This window comes from Ictidomys tridecemlineatus, chromosome X (assembly GCF_052094955.1).
Source record: "Ictidomys tridecemlineatus isolate mIctTri1 chromosome X, mIctTri1.hap1, whole genome shotgun sequence".
NCBI classification, from domain to species: domain Eukaryota; kingdom Metazoa; phylum Chordata; class Mammalia; order Rodentia; family Sciuridae; genus Ictidomys; species Ictidomys tridecemlineatus.
In genome coordinates this window covers 108,808,431-108,833,339 of record NC_135493.1, presented here as the reverse complement: position 1 = coordinate 108,833,339, position 24,909 = coordinate 108,808,431, and the positions used below count along the sequence as shown (strand labels likewise).

Here is a 24,909-nt window from a genome sequence, read left to right as displayed (position 1 = left end):
GGATATGAGGGCGGTGCGCCGAGGGGTCGCGACTTCATTGGTTGAGCTGCCTCTGTCTCACAGGCCGGGGCGGGGCTTCTTCGCTCTAAAAAGTAGGGTCTCACCACCGCTCCGTTGCGCTGCTCGCAGTAGCAACTGTGCTGAAGGATTTTTATCACTTGTCGAGGTTCGTCGGGTCATGGTGCCAGCCTGACTGAAAGGAGGACGCTCCCGGGAGACGAATGAGGAACCACCTCCTCCTGCTGTTCAAGTACAGGGGCCTAGTCCGCAAAGGGAAGAAAAGCAAAAGACGAAAATGGCTAAATTCGTGATCCGCCCTGCCACCGCTGCCGACTGTAGTGACATCCTGCGGCTGATCAAGGTAGTGGGAGGCCTGAGTTCGACCTGGGGTAGTGGGTTGGAACAGCTCCGTTTCTGGGGAAGTCGGCGCCGGTTCCCCTTTCCCCTTCGGCCTCTTGAGCCGGGCAGGATTCCCGCAACCACTTAGTGTGCCTGCCCGTTCCTTCCCTCTGAGCTGGTGGTACTGGGGCCTTATTTTCCTTTCTCTTTCTCTTTCTTCTATGTACATCACCCCAGGAACTGGCTAAATATGAATACATGGAAGACCAAGTAATATTAACTGAAAAAGGTAATGCAACTGTGGCGGGGGATGGGACAAGCGTTCGATACCTGTCACCTCCAGAGGCCCACACTGTCTCTGCTGACCCTTCTTGCAGATCTGCTAGAGGATGGTTTCGGAGAGCACCCCTTCTACCACTGCCTGGTTGCAGAAGTGCCCAAGGAACACTGGACTCCGGAAGGTAACCCCTCACCCAATCCAGAAGCCAGAGAGACCAAGTGTTGCATAAAATGTAGTGTCTGTGTAGAACCCTTGATTACACAGGCTGAAGTTACTGAGAAGTTGACCGGAAATAATAGCCAGCCAGTATTCAAATTACTGAGGAAAGAAAATTGATGTACTGCACTTTATAATAGGGAGGGTTAAAGGAGCTGTTTAAGTAAGTATCAAAGTGCTGTGGAGACCCGGAAGAGTTAGGTATAATGTCATTTGTTGTAATTCAGTTTCATAAAATGGTTCTTGTTTGACCCTAATATAACCTTTTTCATAATTGTGTTAAATCACATTTTTTTCTTTAATTTGTCCCAATCTTCAGGTTACAGTCTCTAGCTTCGCCATGTACATGGCCCTTCCGTGTACATGGATGGGCGGGGAGGTAACTAAAAGATCCTTTACACAATAAACTAGATGATCATGATAAATGAGGTAAGGTCCTATTATCACACACTTAAAACACGGTAGATCAGAAGCTCTTTACTCGCTTCCTGTCTGTTTGCAAAGAAATATAAAATGGCTAGAAAGTTTAATTTGAAACCTTTGCCTCCATTTGGAATTATAGACACCCCTTATGAGGGAGTCACAAGCTTTTTTTTTTTTTTTTTTTTTTTTTTTTTTGCTGGCCCCTGTTGACTGGTCAGAAGACAGCTGAAAGGGGAAGTTGGGTGGGTGGGTGCTTTCTCAAGTTTTTTTTTTTTTTTCTGGCATCCGTTCCCCAAGCCAGAAGAAATGAGCAGAAAACATAAGGGACAAGGTGTTTTTTGTTTTTGTTTTTTTTTAAGAGGCATAGGAATATTACGTAATACATGTTTCTGGGCACTGCTGCTTCTTCTGGCTTAAAAACTGGGGAGAGCAAATTGAAAATATATAAATTGGAAGGCAAGTTCTGAAATTAAACATCATACTTTTGGCCTGATGTTCTGACAAGGAAGCAAGAGTTGGTAAACCACAAATATTTACTATTCTGAACTGCCGTGTAAACCCAACTTATTCCCAAGTCACATACCAGTATATCATTAGGATGTGAATAATGTGTGTGTTTAGTTTAAGACCATAGCACTTTTGCTCTGGCAAGTAATGAAAGCATTCTCACTTCCTGAGTGAGGTCCAGCAGACTGCAGAGTAGCCAATCTGGTTGTAGACTGGCTTCAACTAGCTTTCATAATGTGTGCTTTTTGCAAATACATGTCTGAGAACAGTGAGATCATCCAACAGTGGCCTGGACTGCACTAGCATAAAAGTCAGGAGACAGTCCAGTTCAGTGGCTACTTGTTTCTATAGTACATGCATGTATATTTCTTTGAAACCTATGATAGGCTTCTGATTCTGCCACTACAGCTTTAATGGATTATTTTTCTTCTCCACATCTCATGTGATATTCTTATTACAGGACACAGCATTGTTGGTTTTGCCATGTACTATTTTACCTATGACCCATGGATTGGAAAATTACTGTATCTTGAAGACTTCTTCGTGATGAGTGATTATAGAGGTAAGGTTAAATTTAGGGGAAAGTGTCTAAGGAGAAATTAGGGAAGTAAGTCCTTACAATGACTTTTAAAATTATTCTTCTCTTTCTTTTAGGCTTTGGTATAGGATCAGAAATTTTGAAGAATCTAAGCCAGGTATGTCCTAGTTTGGGGTTTCCAGTTTGTAAGGGTTACATGATTGTTGTAGTGACTGAATCAAAATCAAGTTTTGGATAGCAGGTGAGATGTCACGGAGTTTGTGTTTTCTCTCCCTTATAATAGGTTGCCATGAAGCGTCGCTGCAGCAGCATGCACTTCTTGGTAGCAGAATGGAATGAACCGTCTATCAACTTCTACAAAAAAAGAGGTGCTTCTGATCTGTCCAGTGAAGAGGGATGGAGACTCTTTAAAATTGACAAGGAGTACTTGATAAAAATGGCAGCAGAGGAGTGAGGAGTGCTGGTGTAGATGATGACAACCTCCATTCTATTTTAGAATAAATTCTCAACTTATCTTGCTTTCTATCCTATTTGTAGTAAAATAATAGAATGAGCACCATTCCAAAGCTTTATTACCAGTGGCGTTGTTGCATGTTTGAAATGTGGTCTGTTTAAATGGCAATCATATGCAGTTCGGAGTCAGATTTCTCCTTGAACATCTTTTGATAAACAGTGAGGTGGTGTGATCTTAATATATATGAAAAAAACTTCATTCTTGTGAGTCATTTAAATGTGTACAATGTACACACTGGTACTTAGAGTTTCTGTTTTGATTCTTTTTTAATAAACTACTCTTTGATTTAATTGCTTCGTGTAAGCACTTTTACTAATCCTTATACATTTTTTGTTGCTATAAAGTTGAAATAAAAATGGCCGGGACTGAGGTTGTGGCTCAGTGGAAGAACACTAGCCTAGCATGTGGGGGGCACTGGGTTCAATCCTTAGCACCACATAAAAATAAACAAACATAGGCATTCTGTCCATCTACAACTATAATTTTTTTAAAATGACCAACATCAAAGTCTGGAATGAAGCTAGTTGAATTCCAAAGCATGTAACAATATTTTACTATGTTGATGACACCATATACTTCATCTGACAAAATTTTCAAGAGCTGAGAAACCAGGTTAAAAACTGAAGCCCATAATCAGGCCACTGTTACACAAGGAAAACATGGATTTGATATTATGAAACACTGAAAATAAGAAAAAATATCTACACCATTCCCTACCCACCAATAAGATGCTAGGATTAAACCCAGGGTTCTGTGTGCTAGGGAAGGACTCTACCACCTAGCTATAGCCCCAACTCCTAACAAAACACTTTGTGGGCTGGGGTTGTAGCTTAGTGGTAGAGTGCTTGCCTTGCATGCATGGGGCACTGGGTTTGATCCTCAGCACCACATAAATAAATAAAATAAAGGTATTATTTTAAAAAAAAGATAACTTGTGAAGGTAAAGCAACTAGGACACTTTGTTAGGAGCAAAATTTTTAACATTTCTACAGGAAGTTTGCAAATGAAAATTTGCAAAGCTGGAGTTGGACAAATCAGATAAATTAGCATCTTATTTGGAGGGTAAGTTTGTGGTACTGTGTTAACATAATGGGCTTCTATACTAGAGAAACAATAGGAGCCTTTCAAGTTACCAGGAAAATGAAGTAAACAAATGCTTTCTCAAGAACTGAAAATGAAATAAAAGGCAAAAAGTTTTCTCCTTAGACATGTGGACTCCTTTTATTAGTCATTACATTGACATACATTCCCAATCCCACTATAATGAAACCCCACAATAATGAAAATGATAGTTGATAAGAACCACTGTAGAATAATACTCAAGATTATAGTTTTCCAAAAGAAGTTGTCGGAAACCTGAAAAACAATACTCTATTTTTGTGTTCTCTTTGAAATAAATCCTGGGCTCTCCAGTGGAAAGGGATTTTGTCTTGCATTCCTTTGTATCAGTAGCTCTTATGGCTTCCTAAATTAGAAGGCAGTCATATGTAAAAGGGTAACCCTGGGTGGCATTTAATACAGCTTTGGGATTTGTTGGTGGCTCAAAAACCATGCCATGAAAATAGGGTTACAAAGTCAATTCTCTACCAGTAGCCTGCTAAGATAGCAAGTAACTATGAGTGAAATGCTGGCAAAAATAAAAAGGTAACTAACATAAAGAGCCTTGTAAGATATTTTGAAGATTTTGTTTTGGAAACTGGGACTCTCAGAGGAAAACAACTACATGCTGACTTTGGTTAACTATATGAATAAGTTAACCAAGCTATTTACAATATAACTCTTTGTTTTCTCATCCATCTTAGAGCTTAACCTTTAATGCTCAGTGTTATCAGGAGGAAAGCTTTTACGAGGCTTTTGTATCCATTTTAGAGAAATCCCTAAGTGTAAAATTTAGATGCTGAAACCCCACATCAGTCCAAAGAAGGTTCAACTCACAAAGGCGCCTCTTTAAAAACTGAACTATAAAGCAAAATTGTACAACTTGAAATCACCAGACAAGTAAGAAAACATGGGGAAATTATTGAAAATAAAATAACAAACAACTATAGACCTGGAAAAGTTTTTTTAAAAGTCCATGTAAGCAACGCCCCTGTAAAAGTAACTTAAAAATTAGTAATTTACTAAAACATTATATCTGACCATCATTTGGGAGGAATAGTATTTCAGACCTAAAGACTTGCCAATTATTAACATCAGGTTATTTCTGGGTTTGTTTTTTAAAACAGCTGTTATTTGCTAAGTTTATGATGCCCCTAAAAGACTTAAAAAGTCAATTTCTGATGCTATAAAAGCAAGAAATAGCTGAGTTTGTCCACACAGACTTAAGACATCTGCTACTTATCTGATTACAGGGTTGAAAGTACAGCCATGGCCTGTCATTGTCCAACTAGAGTCCAGGATCATCAATTGCATAGATTCCATGAGGTAATCTTTTCTAGGGAAAGAAAGTAGAGACTTTTTCACAGAAATACAGAAGAAACAATCCTGATCAACCTAATGATTTATTCACACCTTTAGACCCATGCTACCTTTTCCTAGGAGTCTCCTTTTCACTGGGTACCCAGCAGAGCTTAGAACAGATGACACTTATCACTGCTCCTTGAGGCAAGTGGCTGTTCAGCATCAACTAATAGTGCTGATGGTACCCTGGGAAACCAGCCACCTCCTGCTAGTAATGAAGCAGCTTCCTCCCTGTCTAGGATAGGCATGGCTTCTCTATCAGAATCTTCAGGTGGCTTTGTCTGCTCCTAGAATCCTGTTTGCTTGACTGGGGCCATGTTTGTTTTCTTGCTTTCATGTCTCTTTCTGTGAGTTGTCACCTCAGGTGACCTTGTGCTTCATTCCCACCCCTTTCCTTTGTGTTTCCAGCCTGGGCTTCAAGCCAGTCAGCTGTTACAGTTCAGACTGATAGACAGCCCACACTGTTATGGAACCCACCCCCATCTTCATTGCCTTTGTTGTCCCACCTATCAAAGGCCATCAAATGCCCTTCCTCATAATATTCTCCCAGCACCCTATTTCCCCATCAGCTCTTTCTTTTTTGTGGTTCACATCTGCCCAGAAAAAAATGTTTCAATAGTTTCCAGATGGTTATCAACATAATAGCTAATGATGATAGCTAATGTTTATTAAGTACTTACCAGGAACCAGGCATTAAGTTCAACTCTTTATATACATTATTATCTCAGATCTAAGTCTTATAACCACCCTATGAGGAAGATACTGCTATAACTATTATCATTTTTTCTTTCTTTCTTCCTTCCTTCCATCCTTCCTTTCTTCCTTCCTTCCTTCCTTCCTTCCTTCTTTCCTTTCTTTCTTTCTTTCTTTCTTTCTTTCTTTCTTTCTTTTTTTTGAGATGGGGGTCTCACTACATTGACCTGACTAATCTCAAACTCCTGGGCTCAAGCAATGTTCTTGTCTCAGCTTCCCAAGTAGCTGGGCTTACAGGCGTGTACCACCACACCCAGTTTATTAGTTTCTTTTTATATTGAGAAACTAAACCTCAGGGAAGTTAAGTTGTCCAAAGCCACACAACTAGGCCAGGGAACCAGGCTCCAAACCAATTTCTCAATCCTCTGGGGGTTCCTGCCATATTCTCTGAGGCCTTCACAGTCTCTACAAGAATGATTGAATTTGATGTTTCTTTTGGATTACAAACTGAACAATAATCAGTATAATTATTTTCTGGATCATCAAAGTCAGTGGTTCTCAGCATTGGCTGAACATTAAAAAGCTTAAAAAAAAATGCCAACGCCCCACCCTGAGAGACTTCAAATTTACTTATAGTTTCATGTACATACCAAATTGAATCCAGGATTGAGACTCACTGATCTGGACAATTAGCTTGTAACTGAACCCTAGTCACAAAAGAAATATAACCATTTCAGTTTGTGTTCAAACTGATCACCTTGGCAACCTGCAGTTAACGGTGAACTCTTGCTAAGCAAAGACCAAGTGAGTCACAGCACACTTCATGAAGGAGAGCCTTCTGAAGAGTTTTTGGAGAAAAATGTCTGGGAGAATTGTGTCATTCCACACCATACTATGCTGAAACCAAAAACATTGACCCCAGCTTTCAGTACCATGTTTCTTTGTAACCAGCAAGTTCATTTTAATAAAACCATTCCCTTCCCATCAAATCACTGTTGTTCATTTGAATGTATTAGTTTGGTAATTTTGTTTGTATTTGATTTGTAAATAAATATTGGCTTTACATTATATTAGCAGTAAGCGTAAAATATTCTTATCTACTTGGATGCTTTTCTTAGGGAGCAGAGAACTGGGGATTTAACCCAGCGTGCACTTTAACCACTGAGCTACATCCCAGCCCTTTTTATTTTGAGACAGGGTCGAATTAAGTTGCTTAGGGTCTCACTCAGTTGCTAAGGCTGGCTTAGAAATTGTGATTCTCCTGCCTCAGGCTCCCAAGTGGCTGGGATTACAGTTGTGTTACCACACCTGGCTTAGTTATATGCTTATAGTAATATAATTTCAATCATCACTGGGGGTCTCTGAGAATTCTAATTATTTTAATTCAAGTTACTCAAGTTTGAGAAACATTGTCATAACCATTCTGCAATACTGCCTGCTTCTGTTTGTTTATTTGTTTGTTTTTAAAAAGGTGTGGGCTGGGGTTGTAGCTCAGGTAGAGTGCTGAGTTCAATCCTCAGTACCACATAAAAATAAATGAATAAAATAAAGGTATTATGTCCATCTACAACTAAAAAATATTGAATTTTTTAAAAAGTGCCAGGGGATGCAGATGTACCTCAATAGTAGAATGAATACTCAGAATGAACAACACCCTATGTTTGATTTCTAGCACTGAAAAAAAAGTGCCTAAGTTTATCAGAACTAAGACTTGATCAGATTCAGATTTGATTTTTTGGCAAAAAAATATTTGAAAGGTGATTTTTTTCCACCAAGAGATGATGGCTGGCATCTCTTTCTAGGTCCATTTATTCATTCGAAGTTGCAAAATGGTGATATTCTGTTTCTAGCCTTTGTCATTAATGAGCTAGGATACTTGTATAAAGAGAACTTTCCCTCATCTTATTTTTTTTTACCCTGAGGTACAGCTCACCCAGAAAAGACATGATTTATTCTTCCCTTTTATTTACTAGTTTTCAAAAAATGAATTGGGTTCCTCAGCATCTTCCAATGAGGCTTTTTTTTCCTCTTTCAAGTATCATTATTAATGCATGGACTTTTAACATTTCTTGTGTCTTAATTCATTGCCCTTATTTTTCTTATTAAAGCTCAGATTTCCCTAATGGTCCAGTGAGAACTTCTTCAAGTTGGCTTCAGAGTCCTTTGGATTCGACCCCAGAAGCCTTTGTTAGCTTCCTGCTGTTAAATTGTTCCAGACTCATCTTGTACATTTCCTTCCTCGGACCTGACATCAATGACTAGGTAATTCCTAGCCTCAGAGGTTCCCAGGGGAAACAACATTTATTGAGAGCAGGTGGTGTTCACAGCTCTCTGTTTTGATAATGACATGGGCACAGCAGGGAGATCCTTTTAAATGGAGCCTGAATGGTAGTGCTCACTTCAGGCTTTGCTGAGGGAGGGTTCCACCAGCTGTGGGTCAGAGCTCTCTTCCACCTCGTTTCTTAACTGCTTTCTTTCATCCAGAAAATCAATAACAACAAAAAAGTAGTTTCAAAACAGCTAAATCAATAACGACAATGCTTTGTCAGTAGAGAGACATGGTCTAGAGGCAGTTTGGATCTAGTGAACATTTGACTTGAAGTCAAAAGAAACTTGAATTAGATCCTGGCTCTCTTTTGTTGATGAAAATAAAAATAAATTTCATTTTTGGGACTAAAAATAAACTATTTCAGAGCCGTGATGACTGAGATTATCAATATGAATTGCAAAATGTACATTATAAATATATTTTATGACTTATTTATGGTAACACTAGATTGAACATCTACTGTGTGCGAGACACTAATTTTATTTCATTAATGCCCATAATGATATTGTAGGATGTTCCAGTGGTGTGCTGGTAAACCAGTTAGGGATGGGAATAACCTTGATTTGTAGAATTTGCTGATTTTTACAGCCTAAATACTTCTACCAAGTTTGTACCAATATTTTTTTTTAATTTTTTATAGTTATAGATGGATAGCATGCCTTTATTTGTTTAGTTTTTTTGTGTGGTGCTGGGGATTAAACCCAGAGCCTCACACATGCTAGGCAAGTGCTCTGCCACTGAGCTACATCCCCAGCTCTACCAATGGTTTTAATAATCATTGCAAAATTCCTGAAGACTGTCTCAAGCTAATAGGAACTAGCTTCAGAGCACCACTGAATCTGGCCCATTTTGAAGATAAGTAAGTAGAAGCTTGGAAACTAATCAACCTGGATCCACTGCAGGGGGTATAAGTCTGGGCTGACAACCAGGTCTGGTCTCAACAAAGTGTGCTTTTCTATCACCCTACTGCCACTTCTCTAAATGGTTGATCTATATTTTATCTCACACTGAATTATTTAATAATACTTTTGGCAAAAGTGTAAGCAAAAATATTTACCTCCCCTGACTATAAACATCCCAGGAGCAAGGACTATGTCCCATAAACTTGGTATCCTCAGGGCCTTGTTCTTTGTATGGCACACAGTGGCTTCTTAATAAACATTCATTAAATAAATGGAATAAAGCAGCCCCAGTTTTAGGGGAAGAACTGAAAACTAGAAATCAACTCCAATAGCATTCTTTATTTGTAATAGACACCCATTTTGAAAGCCACAATTTAATTGGAAAACAAAATCTAATAATTATAGGGCACTTTCTACTTCCCACGTGGTATACATGGATTATGTCATTTAATCCTTAAAATAAAGCCTTTCTGTTGTATATAGGGAAGGTAGCATGTAGGGAGTGAGGCAATTAATTTTATGAATGGGACAGTGGGGCTCCACATACACCTTACAAACCACATTTCACTGTCTAGTTTAACCATACTTAGTGGCCTTTAAAAAAAATATGTATATATATGTGTGTGTGTGTGTGTGTGTGTGTTTTAAGTTGTAGTTAGACACAATAGCTTTATTTTATTTACTTATTTATTATATATTATATATTAAATATATTATATATATATTTTATATAATATATATTTTATATATAATATATATTATATATTAAATATATATATGTTTTTTAAGTTGTAGTTAGACACAATAGCTTTATTTAATTATTTTTATGTGGTGCTGAGGATTGAACCCAACACCTCGAACATGCTAGGCGAGAGCTCTACCACTGAGCCACAACCCCAGCCCTTACTTAGTGGCCTTTTTGTCATTAAAAAATACTGACACTTTAGGACTGAGACTATTTCTTTGAAATCTGAAAAGGTTTTGCCTGCACTTAGATGAACTTAGAGGAACCAAGGAGGAATGTGGGCTTCCTAGTGTTAGCTCCCTACCACAAAATTTCTCAGCCAGCTCTGCAGGAAAATTCAGCTTTTCCATGAAAGATCAGCTTCAAGGCAAGGCAAATGGCTCAGGAACTATCCCATTTCATTTTCTCTTCCTTTAACTATACCTGAGTTCACTTACTAGAAACAAAAATTTGCTCTCCTAAATTTTCCACATGAGCCTCCAAGGAGTTAAAAAACAAAAATCATTTTCCAGTTTCTCTGGCTTGCAGCCTGATTCCCAGATGAGATTCAGCACTAATCGTCATCCAAATGCCTTTCAGCGTGATGGTCATTATGTACTCTGGCATGCTGTACTGAGGTAGTCTTGAGCAATGTTGTTATGGCATTATATTATAATTATACCAGGCCTTGTTTCCTGCACATCTCGCAGATTCTTATCCACCAACAGGGTGTTAACTGACAATCACTCTGAACAAGCCTGGACAAAAGAAATAATAGCGGTAACCTGAGGAACTTCTGAGGGAATATACAGCTAAGGTTAGAGAATATTCCACCAGTTCAATATTCTTTTACAGGCATGTCAAATGTCAGGCTGCATTTCTTCCTTTTCCTGCTTTGCCTTTGATCTCACTTTGGTCTCTTGTCCTGTGCAGAACAATGTCACTTAACTCCTCTTTATCTTAAAACATGGAAACTTAGATACTGGGGTGTAGCTCAGTGGTGGACTATGTACAAGGTCTTGGGTTCAATCCCCAGCAGCAAACTAAAACAAACAAACAAAAAAGAACATAGAGGGGCTGGGGCTATAGCTCAGTGGTAGAGTGCCTGCCTAGCACATGTGAGGCACTGAGTTTGATTCTTGGCATCACTTAAAAATAAAGGTATTGTGTCCATCTACAACTAAAAAAAAAAACTTAAAAAAAAACAGACTTAAAACTTGAACTACTGGGGAAACTTTTTACAACTCTTCACTCCCCTATTCTCACCCCAAACCCACCCCACCTCCCAGGGGGGCCAAATCACTTAAGGAGGTAAAAGGAACACAGTTGTTTTCAGTACTGAGAGGCTCTACCCACTGTACTCTTGCTCTTTTCTTTCCTGAGATGGGAGGCAAAGGGTTGTGTCACAGTCACAGACACTGTGGTCTCAGTCAGACCACATGGAATTCTGGGGGAAAGTTCCCACCAAAATCCAGGAAAGTGGGGAGAAGAAAGGTCCTAGATGGCATGTATGTGGTTTACATTCCAGGCTGTCTTTTAAGAGGTTTCTAAGCAGGTTTTAATTAACCCCCAGCTGAAACTTGCTAAACAAGTTTTGCAACCCAGGTTATTGTGTTAGTATTTTTCTGGGTGTATTGTCCTAGGTTTGAATTTCATGAAGTTTATTATTCTTTCCAACTGCAACTCAGTGGGAAAAAGCAGAGTGTACCTTTTAAACCCTAGGTATTTCCTGCCAATTACTTGTAGGAAAGAATGATATCTTCCTAAGATTTGGACCAAGAGAGGAAGTGAAAAATATGAAGTTGACATTTGCAAGTGATAAAAAGACAAAATAAAAAGTATTGTTTTAAAGAATATGCCTTCCTTCCAATGAAATTTATATATAATCTTTTGGTTTAGGCAATAATTATTTGAGATTTTCCTTTTAAAACAAACCCTTGGGGGAGGGGCAAATTCAGAACAGTTTGTTTCTTTCTGGTCTACTGCATCAAGACCTGCCTTTTAAGATTCTATTTTTAATGAGCACCATATGATCTTTCTGGAACAATAACCACTGAATAATAATTACCCTATCTTCCTCAAAGGAGCCATTGAGAAGAGTGGTCTTGGGGTTTCACCTTTCCTCATCCATCATTAGGGTCACAGCTGATACCTCTATAATAGGAGACAGGTTAACAAGAGAAAAGCATAACCAATTTATTTAATCAGTTTTATATGTACATGAGCCTTTAAAAACTAAAGATCTAAAGACCCAGGGAAAACTGCCTATTTTTAGGCTTAGATTTGATGAAGCAAGAATAGCCACGTAGAACAGTGAATGGACAAAAAGAGAATGAAATAATGGTAATAGAGTAAGACCGGGAACCCAGCAAGCCCTGTTGGTTCTTATTTTTTCTCGACCTTTCCTTGTAGCATTCTTTCCTCCTGAGTATAGAGCAAGATCCCTTCTGGAATGAGTCTTGTGATTTACCAGCAGACAACATAGGTCAGAGAATGTTTTCATGGCCAGCTCTAACACAGAAAGGTGGGGAAAATTTAGAGCAATATTTCTAGGTTTCTGGCTAGATTTGGGGGATGGAGGTTCTGGTTTCTATGACCCACCCTGGGGAGGAGGATTTCTAGCTTCTGTGGCCTGTCTAAAGGCAGAAAGGGGAGCGTGAGAAAGAACAAGAAAGGCTCAGAAAGAGATTTTTGCTTGAAGCCCTTCTAAGGTCCTTCAGTTCAAACAACTCAGAATGACAAAGTGCCTTACTTGGGGGTATTTTTTTTCTGAGCCCCAACAGGGAAAACGCAAAAAGAGGTAGGAGGCTGCCCCCAGGGAATGTAGAATCCAATAGCCCTCAGAGTAATCATTTGACATGATTTCTAAATCACTTTAGAGTCATTTATATAAGTCTCTGCCCCCAGGATGTAGAAGCCATCTAGTTCAGCAAAGTCAAACTGGGAAACATTTGCCACTTGAGGTATACAAAATTTTCAACTTAGAATTAAGTTCTAAGGGACTCGGGTTCTAAACCTCAACTTCCTTCCGTATCTACTCTTTTGGGGAACAATTTGCCTGAAAATGCTCCTGAGGTGAAGAAGTCATGCTCAATTCCTCTTGTCTTCTCACCTTCTGTCACTTGACTAAAGAAAAGTGGACCTCTTGTCCACCTTGAATCTTAGCATAGTGTGCTACCTCAAGGTGTAAAAATCCAGGGGAACTAAACCTAAGAATATGTCAGGAGTGTACAGTTCCTAGGGAAGAGTTCTCCTAGACTTTAACGAGATTGCACAGGAGCATGAACCAGGGTTTGTTTTTGTTTTGAGACAGGGTCTCCTGATATTCTCCAGGCTGGTCTCTAACTCCTGGGCTTAAGCAATTCTCCTGTCTCAATCTCCTGAGTAGCTGGGATTACAGGTATATGCTACCACATAGGGTTCAAGGTTTTTTTTTTCAAACTCCACAAAGAGGCTCCTGAACAGGCCAATTCAAAGATCTCTGTCCTGCTGGAGATACAAGGATTACAATGAGTGAACTATTGATACAGGATGTCAGCAGTCAGTCAGCTGGGAGGTAACCATAACTTTGCAGAAAAATATTACTGAAGTGTTTTATCGGGATTTGTTGATTACCTCCCTAGAGAGACTACAAATTACATTAGACACAAAAGTTCTATCCTGGCCTAGATTTGGGACACTTCTTTCTCCAGATCTGAAAAGAGAGCTCTGGTTAAAAAAAATTTTTTTGAAGGAAATAGCAACTTATTTTATCCAAGTGACAAACTGCTTTATCTAGGAGTGAGATTTATTTGAATTGAAAAACAAAGTCTGATTTTCTTTGAATATTTTCATTCCCCTTCACCTAAATAATGCTTACTCTTCCTCAACCCTCCTCATGGCTCTCTGCTTAAACACTACTTTCTCAGGGAGTCATCCCAGACCACCCATCCACCTTTTCCTATTGTACCTTCTACTAATACCTCCTTCGTTGCACTTTTCCCAGTTGTGGCTTCCTGTTTACTTGTAAAATTATTTGATTAAGATCTATCTTTCCCACTAGAGCACAAGATCCAGGAAGGCAGGAATCATATTACTTTTAGGCTCACCATTCTTTGACAAGTAGGAAGAGGGCTAACATTTTGCACAATTTCTTTTTTAAAGTTAGTTTGATTTGGTTTATTTTTGTTGATGTTTATTTGGAAGGGTGTGTTAGGGATTGAACCTAGGGCCTCATGCATGCCAGGTAACCATCCTACCACTGAGCTATGTCCCCAACCCTTTTGTGTGTGTGTGTGTGTGTGTGTGTGTGTGTGTGTGTGTGTTTTGCTGGTGATCAAACCCAGGGCCATGTATGCTAAGCAGGAATTCTATCACTATGCCCAGCAGCTCCTGGTTGATTGGTCTGATAGTGGAAACTGGGTTTCTCATTAGGTTATACAGTAGGCATTTTCCAGGAACAGAATGAGATAAATAACTGGGCCAAGATTTTGAAGCAATAAGAATATATTTAGGGGCTGGGGTTGTGGAAAAAAGGTAGAGTGCTCGCCTCGCACATGTGAGACCCTGGGTTCAATCCTCAGCACCACATAAAAATAAATAAACAAAATAAAGATAATGTGTCCATTTATAATTAAAAATATTTTTTTTAAAAATGAATATATTTAGCTAATGTGGTGGCCTGTACCCCCAGCTACTCAAGAGGATGAGGCAGTAGGATCATAAGTTCAAGGCCTGCCTGGGCAATTTACTGAGACCTGTCTCAAAAATCTTAAAAATCATTTTAATGGAGCGAGGGTGTAGCTCTTGCCTAGGCATGTGCAAGGTCCTGGGTTCAATCCCTAAGTGTCCCAAAATATCTGTATAAAATACAGTACTCCAGAAATTATATTCTTTGGACCCATTTAACCTATAATTTTATAAATGTCAATTTGAAATATGTGAGGGAAAACTTTAAAATGAGATGTTTTTTATTTGTTTGCTTGTTTTTGTGCTAAGGATTAAACCAGGGCCTCACATGCATACTAAACATGTACCCTACCACTGAGCTATACCCCAAACTCCAAAATTAACTTTTTTGTTGTTGTTTGGTACTGAGGATTGAGCTCAGGGGTACTCAACCACTGAGCCACATCCTCAGCCCTATTTTGTATTTTATTTAGAGACAGGGTCTCACTGAGTTGCTTAGTGCCTCACCTGTTGCTGAGGCTGGCTTTGAACTAGAGATTCTCCTGTCTCAGCCTCCTGAGCCTCTGAGATTACAGGTATGTGCCACCATACCCGGCTCAAAATGAACTTTTAAGTAGACAAAATATATGAGAGGGTGTAAAGTTGCTCAAAATTCTTTTATGGCATATGTGAGCAAAACTAGTTGAGTGAAACTGAAATGGAACGATTACTACATTAACATAAGATTCCCATTTCTATTGTTCCTGGGAAGGCAGTCATCAGTCTGAATCTGCTTGGACACATTCAGTGATGGGGAAATTACTATCTACACAGTAGCTCAAAGCATTGTTTGAAAGCTGTATTTGTTAAAAAGTTCAGCAAGCTTAGAGTTGAAAGCTGTCCCTGTTGTTTCCATTCACACAATTGTGTCCTTAATTCTGCCTGCTGGAGATGGAATACCCCCTCATCCACGGAACAGCTTTTGATGACTCAAAGATAAAACACATCAGATATCTAGTCCTTCAATCATTCTTTATTAGGTATAATTTCTTGGGACAGCAACACTCCTCTTTGAAGATCTCAATTCTCTGCACTTAATTAACTCCTACTCTTCCTCAACTCTGAGCTTAATGTCACTTCCTGAACCTGCAAGCAATGCATCCATTTTCTTTTCTTTCCCCCCTCCTTCCCTCCCTTCTCTTTCCTTTCCCTTCCTTCCTTCCTTCCTTTGTTCTTTTCTTCCTTCCTTCCTTTCTTCTATCCTTCCTTCCTTCTTTCATTCATTCATTTCTTCATTCCTTCATCCCTTCTTGCTTTTTGGTGGACATTGAATCAAGGGGACTTGGATGTGCCAGGCAAGTGTTCTACCACTTAGCCACACCCTCAACCCCATTGTGTCAATTTTCTACATGGGGAAAGGGGGAAAGCACAGAGTTTAAAAAATAAATAAAATAAAATAAAAAGCTTTTCCTCAAATAGTTTGACCTTTTAAAAAAATTCTGAAGAAAGTAATCTCCAAGCATTTCCACCTACATCGTTAGCTGAAATGCATCAGGAGGCATAATTTGATTATGAGGGAGTCTGGGTATTCTAATATTTTCCAGTTTCTCTAATAGAGAAAGTCAGCAGTATAAAGTGAGCAAAGTGATAAAGCATACATTGCAAGAATTATAAACTACAATTTAAGACTATGAGGTAAACCAAATAATCAGCTAACCAAGTACTTATTTATTTATTTTCAATCATAGATGGACACAATATTTTTAAAATTTTTTTATGTGGTGCTGAGCATGGAACCCAGTGCCTCACACATGCTAGGCAAGTACTCTACCACTGAGTCACAACCCCAGCCCCCACCAAGTACTTATTTTAAAAACAAAACAAATACCACCCAAACCATTGACACTGGGTAAAGCATGCAACTTTCTATTTGAATTAAAGAAAAAACACAGTTAAAAATGCCAACTCTCAAAAAGTAAAAAGTAGTACATATAGCCAGACATTACTTTGTTGTCAAAATTTTCCCCTGCTTCTCTTTCCACTTCCAACTCCAACTGCCCCAGCTCAAAATGTGATTGTTACTTGCATGTTTTATAATCAGATGTAAGTCAGAAATTCTTAAAATACATTTTGAATGTGGATTACACCATTACATTACTTTGTCTATAAAGCAATTTGATTTTTGAAAGCAATTTTAATTTTAAAAGTATACATAAATATTCAGTTGATAACATTTAAAACAGTTTTTGTATGGTGAATCAGCATGATGTCTTCATCAAATTAGGTACTTTGTCTGCTTTATGAAACATCGGCAGTTTCATTTCCTGTTAAGGAAGTATTGTCAGAACTTAGATAAACCTTTGCCTTTACTGTTTGAGTACTGAAAATAAACAGAATATAAAACACACATGTATATTCAAGGAATTGTATATTTTTCAGGATCATTTAAATGTTGAGAATGGGATTATTTCTTCTGACTAAAAACTTATCTTTTAATAAGAATATTTATATAGAAGTCTTCTTTTTAAAGCTGTTCTGGTGATGCTATTGGATTCATACCTAACTTCTTCCTATTTATAAAATGGAATCATATCATTATTGCACTCCCCACTGTACTCCAACAGTGAAGTCTGGTGTGACTATCAGGGTGATGGCCCTATTTTTCTCAGCATACATTGCATACAACAGCCTAACAACTTTCAGAAGAGCTATTCATTATTAGTAACTTCTTTTAGAAAAAGTCCAAAACAAGCTAGGCTTAGTGACACACATCTGTAATTCCAGCTATTGGGAAGGCTGAGACAAGGATTACAAGTTCAAGGCCAGCCTGAGCAATTTAGCAAGACTCTGTCTCAAAATAAAAATAAAAATAAAATAAAAACTAAAAAGGGACTGGGGATGTATCTCAGTGTCCCTGGGTTCACTTCTCAGTACTGCAAAAAAGAAAAGTCCAAAACAAGACATTGTAAAAAGTCTAACAGATAAGGAAGATGAGGAGAAAAAGAGAATATTTCAAAATAGAATCACATGACTTACAGACAAGGCAAGGAGAAAAAGCAGGAAAAAACCGAAATATGTCATAAGAAATTATAGAGAAAATGCCCTGAGCACAAGGGGAAAGAGATGAGCAACATAATGAACATTTTTTCGAAGTATCTATATAGGGGTTGGTATGACAGTAACATTAATGCAGAATCCTGTAGGTAATACAGGGGGACTATATTATGGGTTGCTTGGTTCCTGTGTTTTGTTTTGTTTTTCTGGGACATTTTGGATTTCTAGTTTCTTGCCTGGAAAGCAAATAAAATTCCAAGTATCATGGCATGTACTGGCTAGAACCTTTGCCTAGCCCACTCCTCCTTTTCCTTTCTTTTGTTGATTTGTAGAACTCCTGTACCATCAGCCTGGTGTTCTAATAAGATGAGCAATAATAATGTTCTCTGTCACTCAGTGACCCCCACAATCCGCAGACTTGGGTCAGGGATGGGTGCACTGGACCACCACAGCTCAGCTAGAAGCTATAGCCTGGGGCCACTGGCTGCCATCTTCCTTGCCTGGAGGGTGCCCCTGATGTAAAATGCTTGGAAGAATATAACAATCCTTTATATACCATTTTGATATAAGGATTATTTTGAGCTAAAGGCACCTGAAAAACAGCAGATGAAAGAAGAACATTCTAACCTCCCTTTTTCTTTTTGAACACAGGAGATAGACCACCCACATGAAAACGCCCTCTGTATCAGGAGAAAAGAAACATTCTTCCTCTGGGAGTCAAAGCTGGGAAAAATCTGTACAAACAGACTTTGTTAAAATAATTACCTTTCTTTAGCATTCCCACATAATTTAGTTACTTTTCTACAAATGCCTTTGTTCAACCTAATACAAAAACACATACATTTTGCAACTTCTTTGGGGCTTTGTTTCCTTATGAGGGCAAGTAAAACTTCTATTGAACTTGTAGATTTAAAAAAAAAAACCTTGTGTCTTCTATACTCTTCTCCTATTAATCTATTTTATGTCAACTCAATTCTCAGACCAAGCTGGAACCCTAAAAAAGGGAAAGAGAGTTGTGATTTCCCTGCACAGACAAGACCTGTGGGAATCAGAGACAAGCACTGAGCAGTTTGTGATATTTCTCACTCCACAAATTCCTACTGTGTTCTTAGTCCTTTAACCATCAACTCAAGGCTCCACCCCAGGCAAAGGGAACATTCCAGCTTAGAATGTAGCCCCTGCTTATAAATTGCCTCATATTACTCAATAGATCACATGGGTGTAACTTTCTTCCTGTCTGAGTCCTAAACAGCTTGCTAGCAGATCATGTTTTTTTTTTTCCTTCCTCATAACTTGTATAGCACAAGCCTGGCATGTAGTAGGGTATCAAGTGAAACTTGGTCAGTTCTATTATTTTATAATGCTGAAAAGTCTAATAAAACCGGAATGTTTTTCTAATTTGTGATTACATAGGTGGCTAATTAAGGAACAAATATTTATTTGCATAACTTAACTTTATCTCATTCAATCTGTACAACCAACTTGTAAGGTTCAAGTTTATGATCCTGGATGTTTGAACTAAGTTATAAATTGAAACCAAGTATCTCTGACTCCAAATTCCACATAAGAAAACAATTGCCCATAATACCTCCTGTTCATTTCACCCCCAGCAATCAACAAGCAAACTTGTACCATATTATTATATCTGAAATCTCAGGGGTTAAAGGACATTCAAGGACAGGGCCTTACATGCTACACAAATTCTCCACTTGAATTTTGTCAAATACATTTTCCAAGCAAAATACATGATTCAGCCCAGGAAAAGCTAACTACTGGCACAGACAACACTAGGCCAACCTTAATAACCCTGACTACAAAGGATACGCCTCTATTGCAGGGTGGAGGTGGGGGCGGGGATGGGGGAGGTAAGAGGAGAGAGGACAAGCCAGTTGTTGAACTGGGACCTTCCAAAACCACAGCTGCAGCCCTAAATAGGACTACTGACCTGGGTCTTTCATTTGCTTTGACTTCATGTGTGCATTTAATTCCAAAGTTGCAAATAACAGGAAATGAACTACAACATTAGCCAGTTAACATCAAAGGTAGAAGGAGACCAGGAGGTAGGCTGTTAAAAAGAATTAAAAGGTAAACATTCCAATGAGTCACAAGCATTCAATACTCAGTAGAACCACTAGAAACAAAACTGCGTGGGAACCAATAAGCAGATATCCCAAGGAAGAGCAGACCTGCAGCTCTTTGAAAAGTATAGAGTTCTATAAAAATAGTGAAAAATATGTAAGCCACAGTGATATCAAACAGTCATAAAATGGAAAAATGATTTTGTTCATGGAAATTAATTTGGGGACACACTGATTTGTAGTGCATATTTTTAAATATCTTCTTACTTATAGATGGACAAAATATCTTTATTTTTATTAATTTTTTATGTGATGCTGAGGATCGAATTCAGTACCTCATGCATGCAAGGCAAGCGCTCTACCACTGAGCCCCAGCCCCAGCCCTGTAGTGTGTATATATATATATATATATATATATATATATATATATATATATATATATATATTTAGTTGTAGATGGACACAATACCTTTATTTTTATTTTTATGTGGTGCTGAGGATCAAACCCAGTGCCTTCCACATATGAGGTGAACACTCTACCACTGAACTACAGCCACAGCCCTGTAGTGCATATTTTTATCTATTTGTTTATTTCTTGTAGAGAGAATGATACTTGAGGAATCTTTGCTCTCTTATGCTTATTGGAGCATAAATGTCATGGATTATGTGACACTTCACCTTTGAAATCAAAGTTTATGTATTGTTCTTTAATAAAAATGGTAAATTTAAAATCATTATGATAGGGTACAGAAATCAGTAGCAATCTTTTAATCTGAGGCATAGCTATTCTTAACCTTGGGGTACTTTCCAAATATACTGATGCCTGCGTCCCACTTCCTAACAATGCTCATATCATTGGTTTTGGGGTGCTACCTGGATATAGGAATTGGAAAAAATATCACCCCAAGTGATTTGCTTGTGCAGTTATGCTAAGAACCATTGTATTCTGGATTGCTACGAAAGAAAAGCAAGTTCTTGGAGAAAGAAGGAATTTTTTTTTTTTTTTTTGGCAGTGCTGGAGATTGAACCCAGGGCCTCACACTCGCTAGTCAAGCACTCTATCACTGAGAGCTACATCCCTACCACCCCCATCCACCTTTTTGTGGTACTGGGGATTGAACCCAGGAGTGCTTTACCACTGAGCAACATCCCCAGCCCCTTATATTTTTTATTTTGAGACAGTCTCATTAAGTTACTGAGTCTGGCCTCAAAGTTTCCATCTTCCTGCCTCAGTCTCCAAAGTAGCTGGGATTACAGGTGTGTGCCATCATGTTGACCAGGAATTTCTTAAGGTAGGCAGCGTTCACAGCCCTTATTCTATCCTCTTTAGTCTAGTACCTTTCCTCTACCACAGATGTATCCTCAGAAATTCCAGAAATGTGGGTATCAAATAATACTATTTAATCTTCCCATTCTTTCAGATGTTTGGGAAAAGTGGTACACAGGAAATGTCCATGGCTGATATCTGACATTCTGGGTTTGCTCAACTCCATCATTTAGGCTAAGCATTTGGACAAAGAAAATGTTCAAAAATATACTTTAAGAAATTGGACCCCCTTTGTGTGTTCTGACAAATAATCAGAGTATTTTGGTGTGAAGATGTAGCACAGTGGGCTGGGGCTGTAGCTTGTCTAGCATGTGTGAGGCACTGGATTTGATCCTTAGCACTACAAAAAAATAAATTAAATAAAGGCATTCTGTCCATCTACAACTACAAAATTAAAAAAAATGATGTAGCATAGCGCTGCTTGATGTGAAACTTTTTGATAGCAAGATCTGGAAAAAACTGCACATAATTTCAGCCATAAAAATATGTTAGGATGAAGATGTAGCTGACTGATTAAAGCACTTGTCTAGCATGTATGAGGCTCTAGGTTTCAGCTCAAGAATCCCTCCCAGAAAATGATGTTGACTGGGGTGTAGCTCAGTCGTAAAGTATTTAGCATGCTAGATACACTAGATTCAATCCCCAGCAACCCCTCAAAACAACAACCACCACCAAAAACAAAAAACAATGTAAGGTGAGCATTCAGGACTTTGATTTCTATCTAGTTTTATTTTACCTGCCTAATAAGTAAAGAAAGCTTGGAGAAAGGAAAAAGTGGATCTCTGACTCCTCATTATCTCTGAGAATTCATTCTAGTGGAGGAAATGAAGCTTAATGAGAAGAGGCCAAACACATTATAAGGAAATGAGAATCACAGATTGAAAATGAAGTTAAATTTTGAAGAACCCAAATCTCAAAATAAAAGCCTCACTGCTATAACATTGCTCTAACTTCATTTTTAAATTTAGATTCTGCTCCACACTTGGTTTCTACTTGTCTGCCCAAAACATTACTGGTTCCTTGACATATGCTTCTTAATCTGCAAATATTATAATTTACAAATCTAGGTTAAAACTCAAAGAAGAAAATAGCATAGGAGTTCCTCAAAAAAATTAAAAATACAACTACCATATTATCTAGAAATTCCACTTCTAGGTATGTAGCCAGAAGAGTTGAAAGCAGAGTCTCAAAGAGGCATCTGCACAGCAATGTTCATAGTGGCACAATTTACAAGCCAAGAGGAAGAAACAACCCCAAATGTCCATTGCTGTATGGGATAAACACAATGTGGTATATCTGTACTATGGAATGTTATGCTGCTTTAAAAAGGAAGGAATTCCTAACCCATGCTACAACATGAGTAAACCTTGAGAACATGATGTTAAATAAAATATGCCAGATGAAAAAAAGACAAATACTGCCTGAACAATACTGAACTATACACTTAAAAATGTATAGATAGAGCTGGGCATACTGATGTACACCTGTAATCTCAGCTGCTGGGGAGGCTCAGGCAGGAGGATCATGAGTTCAAACCCAGCCTCAGGAATTTAGCAAGGCCCTAAGCAACTCAGTGAGATACTGTCTCTAAATAATATTTTTTAAAAGGGCTGGGGATGTAGCTTAGTGGTTAAGCACCCCTGGGTTCAATTGCTGGTACCCCCTCCTCCAAAAAAAGTGTATAGATGGGCCAGGTCCAGTGGCACATGCCTGTAATCCCTGCCACTTGGGAGGCTGAGGAAGGAGGATCTCAAGTTCAAGGTCAGCCTCAGCAACTAGGCCCTAAGTGAGACCTGACTAGAAACAAAAACAAAAATGGCTGAGGGTGTAGCTCAGTGGTAGAGTGCTTGCCTAGCATGTGAGGCACTGGGTTTGATTCTTAGCACTGCATATAAATAACTCAAATAAAGGTCCATTGAAAACTAAAAAAAAAAATTAAAAATAAATCTCCAGTACCAAAAAAGGTAAATTTTTGATTAACCACAGTAAAAAAAAAAAAAAATATATATATATATATATATATATATATATATGTTTTAAACATCAGAAATAGAATCTGGGGAATTTAAGAGTGAAAATTTGGGAAGGCTATTTGGTCACTTGGAATCTCTGAGAAAAGTTGAAGTTCCAAACTTAGCCTCTAAGGACAAAACAAAAAACATCAAAAAACTGGGAGTGGTGAAGTGGTGTTCCTTTGACGTTTGAGAGGTTTGCACGCTCCCTTTACTGGGAAACATCCAGTAATAAATTTCAGGTTTGCAAATATCATGGAAAAAAGAGGAAGCCTGCATTAAAGGAAGTCAAAGGGTTTGGGCAGCAGGTGCACCCCATCTAAGTTAGGGACGGGAAGAGTCATGTAATTGCAGATTATGAAACAATGAAAGGCAGAGGACTCACCAACACTCCTAAAAGTTACTCCTTTGTGACGTAAGTATTTTGATCTAATTGTATTTGCTTTCATTGTATTAAAAAAAAGTCTCTCTTTGGTGGGAGCTAAAAACAAAACCTGATTCACATTGAACTTTTTCCCAAAAGTTACACAAAGGGAAGTAATAATGCCAACTGTGAGAATTGAAGTGAAAATCAGATCTCAGCCCAACTAGAACAACCAATGGGAACAATAGACAATAACTGTGACTCTAATGAAATTCATTTCTCAGCTAAAGGCACTGGGCTGATGTTTCTTTTATGCTATTCTTAGTAGTAAAGCAAACTTTTTCCCTTTCAGGGAAACAGCTCCCTTCAGTTTGAAACAATAGATACTCATACTACATTCCATTTTTCTGGATTCTCAGTGTTGCCTAAAATGTCATGACCTCCTTTCTTTCCCCATAAGATATGACTGAGATTTCCCCTCTGTGAGGGGGTCACAGCTCTTTTAAGGACATCAGCAGATAGGATAAGTGTTACAAATATGCCTTGCATCAGAAGCAGTACTGAACAAGTGAAGGAAGGCCCAAATTTGGTAGATTTTGCAGTTAAAATCTGCAAAAATTGTCTTGCTGTTTTAATTCACTTGCAGATTAAAATGGGAACTGGTGACAATGGAAGGCAAAGAAAACACCCTATATTCCTATGAAAAGTAACTTCCATCTTGTGAGAAATACCTAATCAGGACCAGTGGTGCCAAGTGATAGAAAATAATTCAAACCAGCCTAAACTGTATGAAGGGTAAACCAGTCCTCTATCTACCAGGCATTCCAGCTTGGGCTGCTTTCTTGATATATTCCTGGATAATTGTTTAGGGAGTTTAACCCAACTGGCAGTCTCCTGGCTCCTGACTCTTCTCCTCTGATTCTAGAAGCCAGTGTAGTGCTATGGTGCTTGCCAAAGATTACTCTTGCCCTGTCTACTTCTCACTTTCAACCTCATCTAAGCCTGAATTTTCCATATGGCAAAATTGTCCAACACTCCCTTGTAATCCAATTGAATTAATTCATAGTAAGAGAATGAATAATAGTCTTAACCTGGGTGGAAAGGTAGGCATGTAGGCATTCTCCAAGTTTACAATTCAGAATGCATTTGTAAGAGATGGAATACATGGGGGTATTTTGAGTGTGTGTGACAATGGAACATGGAAGTAAAATAATTTGTCAAGGCCACAGAGTCAGTGAGGTGCAGACCTGGGACATGAATCCAGGTCTTCCAGCTCTGCTTCAGCATTCTTTCCTTCAAACCAGATGGTCAGGCCCCTTTGGCACTGCATTTCAGAACAGGTGTTGTTACTAAATCCAGGATTATCATGAAAAGCATGTTGAGAGTGAGACTTGTGTGTCATGAGTTCTGCTGAGTTGGAATGTGCTGGCAGAGCCAAGGCTTCAGGAAGCCACAGAGAGGGGCATGGGGGAAGGATCATGGGCTGAACTTTCAACATGAAG

At 38.5% G+C, this 24,909-nt stretch overlaps 2 protein-coding genes across 7 annotated transcripts in view; one reads left to right on the top strand and one right to left on the bottom strand.

The window, feature by feature from the left end:
• The first annotated feature begins 65 nt into the window (after nucleotides 1–65).
• Nucleotides 66–3,107, top strand: Sat1 (spermidine/spermine N1-acetyltransferase 1). Its single transcript, XM_005334805.5, has 6 exons — nucleotides 66–361; nucleotides 577–628; nucleotides 717–800; nucleotides 2,226–2,327; nucleotides 2,420–2,460; nucleotides 2,587–3,107. The coding sequence occupies exons 1-6, from the start codon at nucleotides 296–298 to the stop codon at nucleotides 2,755–2,757; spliced, it is 516 nt and encodes a 171-aa protein (XP_005334862.1). The 5' UTR covers nucleotides 66–295; the 3' UTR covers nucleotides 2,758–3,107.
• A 904-nt stretch (nucleotides 3,108–4,011) lies between these two features.
• The window catches only part of Apoo (apolipoprotein O), an 88,562-nt gene continuing 67,664 nt past the window's right edge, over nucleotides 4,012–24,909 (bottom strand). For 4 of the 6 annotated variants that reach the window (XM_078035033.1, XM_040270484.2, XM_078035031.1 and 1 more), the window contains one exon: nucleotides 16,280–16,896. In XM_078035033.1, the coding sequence (XP_077891159.1) occupies nucleotides 16,831–16,896 (66 nt within the window). In that variant the 3' untranslated portion in view covers nucleotides 16,280–16,830. Of the gene's footprint in view, nucleotides 5,252–11,993; nucleotides 12,080–16,279; nucleotides 16,897–24,909 lie in introns of those variants that run through there. The other 2 variants (XR_013431897.1, XM_021732883.3) reach the window with 2 other exon arrangements.

What these genes read in the sequence shown, in the direction of transcription:
- Sat1 (XM_005334805.5), top strand. Translation starts at nt 296, where the DNA reads ATGGCTAAATTCGTGATCCGCCCTGCCACCGCTGCCGACTGTAGTGAC. An exon ending in AGTAATATTAACTGAAAAAG is followed by an intron (nt 629 to 716) that starts GTAATGCAACTG and finishes CCCTTCTTGCAG; the next exon opens with ATCTGCTAGAGGATGGTTTC. An exon ending in GGAACACTGGACTCCGGAAG is followed by an intron (nt 801 to 2,225) that starts GTAACCCCTCAC and finishes TTCTTATTACAG; the next exon opens with GACACAGCATTGTTGGTTTT.